Source organism: Vidua macroura, chromosome 6, assembly GCF_024509145.1.
Source record: "Vidua macroura isolate BioBank_ID:100142 chromosome 6, ASM2450914v1, whole genome shotgun sequence".
NCBI lineage: Eukaryota > Metazoa > Chordata > Aves > Passeriformes > Viduidae > Vidua > Vidua macroura.
In genome coordinates, this window is record NC_071576.1 from 3,472,273 (window position 1) to 3,480,893 (window position 8,621).

Below are 8,621 nucleotides of genomic sequence, written 5' to 3' on the forward strand. Positions count from 1 at the left end.
CCCGAGCCGTCAGCGCCGGGGCGGGGCCGGGGCGGGCGCGGGGCGGCCCCGGCAGCGGGGATGGCGGCGGCGGCCGGGTGAGGGGCCGCGGCTGCCAGCGCCGAGCCCGCCGAGCCGCCGGCACCCGGCTGGGGACAGAGGCGGCGGAGAGCGCCGGCCCCGCGGGCAGCGCCCGCCGCACCACCGTGAGTTGGGGTCGGGCCGGCGGGGACGGGGCTGAGGGGCGGCAGGCGGGGCTGAGCAGCGGTGCTGGGGAAATCGGGGTCTCTTGTCATCGCGGGGCTCGGGGGCTGCGCCCCTGTCACTCACCGGGGGGCTCGGACCGGGTCTCCTGTCACCGGTGGCGGGGTTGGCCTGCGGTCCGCCCTCTGTCTCCGCGGTGCTCGGACCGGGGTCAGCGCTGCCCCCCGTTCCAGGCTCTGCTGTCACCGGGGTAACTCGACCCGGGGGCTGAGCCTTGTCACCGGGGGAGACTCGGTTCCGGGTCTGCTGTCCCCGGGGGGCTTGGCCGGCGGTCTGAGCCGCTGTCAGTGCCCGGGGGGCTCAGGGTCTCCTGGCACCGAGGGCGTTCAGTCCGGGGTCTCCTGTCACCGGGCGGGATTCGGTCCAGGGTCTTCGCTCTGTCACCGGGGAGTTCGGTCCGTTTACTTCTCCACTGAAAAACCCCGTGCCCGACGTATGTGCCCTAACACAAATAGGGCACGTATATTCCCAGTTTATCCTTCTGCTTATGGATTTAATGGCAGCTCCTCCAGAGGCACAGGAGCGGCAGGGAAAGCCCAAATGAGGGGCTGTGCCCTTCACCCCCCCCTTGGGCAGCACCCCCATAACAGCGAGGGGGCTGCGCCCACCCAGCCGCAGGACCTGTCCCTTGGGACATCCTTATGGTCATTATGGAATTACTCTGGAATTCCAGCCATGCTGATGCGAGGTGGAGTTGACAGCAGTGGTAGTCATGCAGGTAGGGATTGCACTGCAAAAAATCCTTAAGCTTTTTTTTTTTTTTTTTTTGGCTGAAAAATAGGAAGAAAGTATCCTGGCTTATTTCTTGAAGGATTAAAAAAAATGCTAGAATTGAGCATACCTGAAATAAAGAGGGGAAAAACGGCATTATCTGTTTTCCCTTTATGTAGCCTTAATGATCTGGCCCAGTTTATTCCTGTTTCTAAGAAAAAATTGCTTCCAGGCAAAGCCCTTTTATCTTCAGTTTTGCTCTGCAGCGGGGTTATTGGTTGTTGGGGTGAGCAGAGTGATTTATTTATATTGGAAATGTGTTTCTCTCTAACACATTGCTGGTAGTTTCATGAATGAATAAGTGACAGGATTACAAAGCAGGCACACTTCTGTAAAAAAAAAAATATAGAAATATGGCCAGATTTCGTTATTAAACCTCGTGGAAGCTGTGTAGAGACATGTTTTCCATGGGTGTATCCTACATATTTCAGTAAATCGTGATTTCTGGCGAGGATAATGTGTTCTAGAGAAATGATTCGGAGCTGAACTGCTTATCAGATGAGTGGGAAGACCAAGCTATTCCTGCTGCAAGCCGCTGCCTGGGATGGAGACAAATGCCTGTCAAATGTGTTTATTTTTCTTAATCACTTTAATTTTCGGAATCTCTGATAGAAACTGCACCTAAAGCGTTTTGCAGTATAAAAGCCATTTTACATTCGCTTCTATGTAACAACGTAATTTCCTTGTCTGGAGGTGCTGCCTGCTGGGATAACTCCTTGAACAGCACGGGAAAACTGGGGGGAGGTTTGTCGGGGAGGTTTTCCAGGGGTGGTCACTTGTCCAAGGGACTGCAGGCGCTGTGGCTTTGTCGCGTCCGAAGTGACAGGGCACCAAATGCAAAGTTCGGCTTTAAATCGTGTTGGGAACTCGGGCTGCTTGCTGGCTTGATTATTAGGTGTGAGCAGAGCGGGGCGGGAGCCGGGAATCGCTGCTCCCCTCGGTTTCTGGGTGGAGCACGGAGTGTTGGTCATGGACCATAAAGCTTTCACTGATTTAGTGCTGGAGAGGCTGCTGCGGTTTGCCAAGCGCTGCCTGCATCTCTCCTGCCACACATGAGCAGAGCTTCATTAAGGCAGGAGATACGAGCAGCCCCCACCTCCGGCACCTGCTGCCAGTTCAGTTCCACCTCCCGGGAGTGAATAAAATATCCCCTGTGTTTGGGTTAGCTGGGCACGACCCCCCTCCTCCTGCAGTTCTGGGGATAAATCAAGGGTATTTCCAAGGAAGAAATATTTAGGTTGCCAATGGTACCTTTAGAAAGTCTTTTTCTTTTGTGTGTATGTGTGATAATTGCTTTAATTTGCTGTGAAGGCCTCTGGAGTCGAGCTTAGGTATTTTTAGATGGTATCATAAATCAAAGTAAAGCCAGAACTGAAGAAAAATAATTTAAGACAAAGGAACTGAGATTTATTGTTATCCTTAGTAAGTTGGGACGGTCAGGTTTTAAAATGTGGTCTTGTGGCCAAAATCTAATTGGGTGAAATTAATGAAAGCAGCTTGTGACCAGTGAGATTTTGTTTTAAAATAACTTCTATGTAAGTTATGAAAGAAAAAGTACTCCAGTTTATTGCAGCTTGCTCTTCTCTCTCAAGATTTTATCAGCTCTACAAAATCAACTTCCATAACAATTCCAAAATTGATTCATTGTTCTTTGTGAGCCTTCTTTTGTTGTTTAATTAGAGGAACAATACAGCAACGCTTCGTGTGCTTGGACAGACAACTTTTCCAAGTACTTCCTGCACCAGGAGGGTTGTGCAGCGTGGGAGCACCAGAGAGGTGGTGGCACCTTCATCCTGGGAGCTTTTCAGGACATGGCCAGGCCATGCCATGGCTCCCCTTGAGCCCATGCCTGGCAGCAATCCCAGTCCAAGTGGGAGGTCGGGCTGGAGACCCCCCACCATCTGCTCCTTCTTAATACAGAAAGGGAAGCAGCTCGATGAAGAGGACTGTTGGGCTAGAGGCAAGGATCCAGCAGCTCAGGACAGAAGTATCTGGTTAAAGCAGTTCACTGTTCAAGTATTTATTGAATAAATGAAAAGAAAAAAGGCTGTCTACATGTATGGTATTGGAGTTATTGATTAGACGTATGGTGAGGCTGTCGCTGTCTTATCACAGCTGTGAGTTGTAGCTTATCCCTGGCTAGGAGGGGTATTTTTATCCCTCCAAACAGCAGCTGGATATTGTTTTTAGTCTGGGCTTGAAGTCTCAGGGTAGGGGCATCAGCTCGTGAAAGAAAAAGCACTTTGTCTGCAGACAAGAGAGAGGAACCTCTGAAGGAGGGAGCACAAAACCAACAGCAAAAGCCACCCAGCTCTCTGCCTGTCCTCAGGGACAGTGTTGGGTAACCTTGGACTACCAGCCGGGTCCCATGGCCCGAAGTGAACTCTGCTCATCCCCCCATGTGTCTTTATCTTTGCTGTTTCCTTAGGGGAAAGGGTTTCCAGCATAAGGCTTTTGTCAAATCTGCCGTCATCGGAGATGCCTGAGGTGTCCCCGTGCAGGACGAGGCTTTTGCAGGCAGAACACTCATTATTTCTCCCCAAAAAGAGCTCAGACCTGATGTGTGTGAGCTGCACAGTGCTGGACTCCTCCATTTAACCTTCCCCTCTAGGGAAAAGTACACTCTGTGTTCCCTCTCTTTTATCCTTGCCCTCCTGTCCTGCTCTTCCAGCAGCTCTCCAGCCGTTAATGGAAGTACGTGGCATTTCCCTTGCATGCTGCAGTGAAAGGAAGAGCTGCTTTAGATGGATGGCCCCAAGTGGTAATAGAGCACTGAAAGCCTTCCCTGCCCTTTATGCCTCTTTCTTCCTGACACTTTAATTATTTTTGCTCCCCATTTTATTGGTGGGGCTGTGAATCACTGATCCAGAAGGGTGTGAAGGTGTGATCCCTGGCTGTAATGCCAAGCAGTGGGATTTGGGAGGCAGCTCTCCCACAGCACACAGACCTTTCTAACACGCGGTCAGGTTCAAACCTAGCTGTAGTAGGATGACATCCCTTTTTTATTCATTTGTTCCCTGCTCTTTTCACAGCTCTAGTGTTCTGTCTGATTAGCAATTCCTGCTCTGACGTGGCAGAAGCGGCGCCTGGGCTCCAGCAGCCCTTCAAACCCCAGGGAAGCAGCTCTGGCTAATGGTGCGTGGCTTTGCAGCATCACGTGCTGCTTCCCCAGCTTCTCTTTCAGGGTTCAGGTACCACTAATGATTCACGACAGGAGAGAGGTACAAAGGAGAAGGTGGCTTTACAGCTCAATACAACAGCAGCCCAGAAATTCCATAAAACCCAAGCTTCTTTCAGTTGGAAGGCTGAAGTTAGGAGATAAGAGGCACTTCTGGGCTTTGTATGTTTTCCAGTTTTTAATTAAAAGCCCAAAATCTGCATGTTCTTATTCCTTATATGGGCTGGATGAGCAGAATGAGATAATTGAAGGTTTCAAAAGCAATTACAAACTGTCATATCCTAATTTTTAAGTACTTGACTTTGCAACCTCAGTGATATCTCTCTGTCCAATTAAAAATCCCATATATAGACAATTAATGTATTTTACTACAGGATGAATCTAAAAATTTTTTGTCTTTAGTGACTTCAGACTATCACCAGGGTAAATGAGATGGCTTTTTTCCCTCTTTTTTTTTTTTTTTTGAATTGTGGAGAAAATTCAGTGCTTTGCTCTAGGTATTGCTGGATGAAAAATATCAAGGTTCCAAAAGCAATCAATGAATCCTGGTCTAAATAAACATGTTTTGAGTCTCATATGCACATGTTTCCTTTCTCCTGTCTTTATTGTGTCTTGCCATACTTTCACTGAAAAGCAATTTGCAAAACCCTGAGAGAAGAAAAATAAATCTTTAGTTTAATCTTTGATTTGTAATTACTGAAATATGGACCCTTTCCTGTGATTCCTCTTGGTACCAGTGAGGTGATGTTCATCTGCATTGCTCTGATGCCATTTTTCTTCCCAGCATATTTCCAATATTGAACCTATCTTACCTTCATTCTACATTTCTGCATCTCCTCCCTTCCCCTGCCTTTTCCTTTCCCCCACAGCTCTCAGGTCTGTGGGTTTTAAATAAGGAATGCAATGTGAAAAATTCCTGGGTGAAAGTTCCATCTGGGATGCATTTGGCCCACAGATTGCATGTGAGCCTTTTGGCAAGGCTGTCTTGTTCTTTTACTGAAAGCAGAGGCTCGAACTCAGCCTGCGCAGCGCAGCCCCGGGGGACTGCAGAGAGGTTGTGTCATGCTGGCTAATCCTGATGATGAGAATGGATTGAATGGAGAGAGGAAGTGGATGCCCTTTTCTTTTTCTGCTTATTATTTACCATGTCAATTAGTTGTAAAAAAAGTCCAAAACCCCAAAACAACACAGAAAAACCCACAGCTGAAAAAAAAGCCCCAGTGCAACAGAGGAGCTGTGCATGGTTTTGGTGTGGAAGCATCACAGAATCATAGAATATCCTGATTGTGATAAGTGATGGGAAATAGTTCTACATCCTGCCATGCCTCGGGGGTATAGCATCCATACCATATTGCTATCTGTGTATCTTGAAAAAATCCTGCTCCACTTTCAACTGAGTAATCAAAAGAGGATTTTTTCATCTTTTTTTTTCAAAGTGCAGCAGTCAAAAGGAAACCTCTTATCTATTTGAGAATTCAATATAACTTTGGAAACAAAAGAAAATGAAATCAGCAACCGTAGGTCTCAAAGCAACACTGATTTTAATAATGTAAACTTCCTTCTCTAATGAGTAATAAGCAGTTCCATCTTTCACGGCCTTTTAAAATTGCTTTTAGTAAGGGGCTGGATTGTTTTAATCCTTTTCAGTATGTAAAGCCCCAGATATTTCAATCCCTTAGGGCCTCAGTATTTCCTAGCTCCCTTCCTTTGAAAAGGCAGAGGAAAACAGCTTTCAGAAACTGACAGAATCTGTGACTGATAAAATTTAGGTTTGTTTTTTTTTGTTTTTTTTTTTTTTTTTATCCTGAAAGTGACCCAAAAGTGTCAGTTAAGAAAAAGATCTCTGGCACCCCATCCTGTGGATTAGTAGAGAACAGGCATATCATCTAGGTACAGTAGTTCTTTGTACTCTGACCTACTTGTTTCTGTTCTGGTTTGTTCCTTCTTGAAAGGTTATTTGGAAGAGATGCAGCAGAATTTGCTCCATAAACAGCTAAAGCAGTATCACCTGCCCCAGGAAGGGTTTCCTTTTGAAACGGGCCCTGGCACAATGGGGTTGCCAACACCTAAAACGTTCTGCTCTGCTGCATAATCAGAATGAAAACTCAACAAATATGTTAAAATAGTTTTTTTCTGGAGGATGCTTTTCCCAAGGAAGGGTTAAGAGAGCTTTTTCTGAGATCAGGCTGGTATTTGTGGGGTGTGGTACTGAATTCTCCTCAATCACACGATTTTTACATGGTCAGCAATTCATTGTCACTGTTGTCCTGTCTCCACCAGCACTGCTGTTGTGCTCTGTGCGTGCCTAGCAGTTAACTGAGCTGTGTTTTCTTTTTCCTTAGATATTTCCAGAAAGTGCCTCGAGGAAGCTTCCTTATGTAGAAAAACCCCACAAGAAACACAGCGTGCGCTTCCTGGCAGCTTGTGAAGCAAAGCTGGCACAATGGCAGAAAACAAGGACAGCAGTGCGAAAAGCGCAGATGTGAGGCCCAAAAGCAGCCGGAGCAGGAGTGCAGACAGAAAGGATGGGTATGTCTGGAGTGGGAAGAAGCTCTCCTGGTCCAAGAAAAGCGAGCATTGTCCTGATGCCGAACCAGCAAGTGCTGCAGGAAGGTCGGGGACTAATTTAAGGAGCCAAGAGAGGAAATACAGCTGCTCGTCCATCGAGCTGGATCTAGACCGGTCCTGTGGCCACAGGTTTTTGGGCCGGTCTCTCAAACAGAAGCTGCAGGATGCTGTGGGTCAGTGCTTTCCCATAAAGAACTGCAGCAGCCGGCACGCCTCGGGACTGCCATCCAAAAGGAAGATCCATATCAGTGAGCTGATGCTGGATAAGTGTCCTTTCCCTCCGCGCTCAGAGCTGGCTTTCCGGTGGCACTTGATCAAAAGGCACACGGCCCCTATAAGTCCAAAGGCAGAAGAATGGATAATTGCTGATTTATCCCAGCACGAGGAAAGGGAGGATCAGCTGCGAGACGAGGAGATTGCCAATGGGGGGATGGACTCTCCCTCCCAGTCCTGTGACTTCACTGACAGCAGTTCCTGCCGGGGTGACCCGAGGCCTGAGCTGATGACAGGTAAGGTGGCAAGGAGCAGTAGGGATGAGAGCGACATGGACTCCGATGATGAAGTCATAACTCTGTGCACAAGTTCTCGAAAACGAAACAAGCCCAAGTGGGAAACGGATGACGAGCTGCTACGGATGGAAACGCCCCCGAAATACCACACCCAGATTGATTATGTCCACTGCCTAGTGCCAGACCTCCTCCAGATCAATAACAATCCCTGCTACTGGGGAGTCATGGATAAATACGCAGCTGAGGCGCTGCTGGAAGGGAAGCCAGAGGGAACGTTTCTGTTGAGAGACTCTGCCCAGGAGGACTATTTGTTTTCCGTGAGCTTCAGGCGCTACAGTCGCTCCCTCCACGCCCGGATAGAGCAGTGGAATCACAACTTCAGCTTCGATGCCCATGATCCCTGTGTCTTCCATTCTCCTGACATCACGGGACTCCTAGAACACTACAAAGATCCAAGTTCCTGTATGTTCTTTGAACCACTTTTATCCACTCCCCTGAACAGGACCTTTCCCTTCTCTCTCCAGCATATATGTAGAACAGTCATTTGCAACTGTACAACTTATGATGGTATCGATGCACTTCCCATTCCTCCCTCGGTGAAGCTGTATCTGAAGGAATATCATTATAAGTCAAAAGTTAGAGTGCTCAGGATTGATGTACCAGAGCAGCAAAGCTAGAAAATATTTTTGTGAAAGAAATTTTCTCCAAACAGACAATAGTATGTTCAATCTCTTTTCCTTCTAGGTTTTTTTTTAAATAGCGACTTGATTATTTTTTTCTTTTTCTGCATATTATTTACCACCCAAACTAGTCTCTGTTTAAATGTACTTTTGAGTCTTCACAGCTCTCTTTTTTAGAAATTATGTTCATTGTGGGCTTTTGGTACTGTCCCTAGGCTAGAGTTTTATGGAATTCCAGGTAGGCTTTCTGGTATTTCTATAGATGGATAGTCATTAGATCTAAAACCCCCTGAAAACCAGTTTTGAACTTGATCTGTCTTTTCTATTGTAGTTGACACGTGTTGCTGACATGATTGAAATAATGCACTGTTAACTAAAGATTGACTCATCTGTATTTTCTGCATTTCTTTTAAAATGAGTGCTCTAGCCTCTGTGTGTGTGTGTGTCTGTCCATCCCTATCCACTGCAGTAAATTCGTCAGTCTATTTCTAACATTACTATTCCAAGCAAAATGAAGTTTGAAAGAGGATATGATCTTTCTATAAATATATCAGGGGACTAAATACCAGGGAGAGGAAAAACAATTCAAGTTAAGGACAACACTCAGTGCAGGAACAAACATGTATAAACTGGTCCTGAAAAGGTTTTGGTTGGAGAGGAGGAAGACTCATC

At 46.9% G+C, this 8,621-nt stretch overlaps 2 protein-coding genes across 3 annotated transcripts in view; one reads left to right on the forward strand and one right to left on the reverse strand.

Annotated features, from left to right (window-relative positions):
• Positions 1 to 369, reverse strand: part of WDHD1 (WD repeat and HMG-box DNA binding protein 1) — a 28,169-nt gene extending 27,800 nt beyond the window's left edge. Inside the window, exon 1 of the mRNA XM_053980984.1 lies at positions 310 to 369. The gene's annotated coding sequence lies outside the window, so the exon portion shown is untranslated. The remainder of the gene's footprint in view (positions 1 to 309) is intronic.
• Positions 79 to 8,376, forward strand: SOCS4 (suppressor of cytokine signaling 4). Of its 2 annotated transcripts, none has more exons than XM_053980987.1 (2): positions 79 to 185; positions 6,535 to 8,376. In XM_053980987.1, the coding sequence occupies exon 2, from the start codon at positions 6,636 to 6,638 to the stop codon at positions 7,944 to 7,946; it is 1,311 nt and encodes a 436-aa protein (XP_053836962.1). In that variant the 5' UTR covers positions 79 to 185; positions 6,535 to 6,635; the 3' UTR covers positions 7,947 to 8,376. The 2 variants fall into 2 exon arrangements, with proteins under 2 accessions (XP_053836962.1, XP_053836964.1); XM_053980989.1 differs by lacking the exon at positions 79 to 185 and adding an exon at positions 4,097 to 4,149.
• Positions 8,377 to 8,621: the final 245 nt, after the last annotated feature.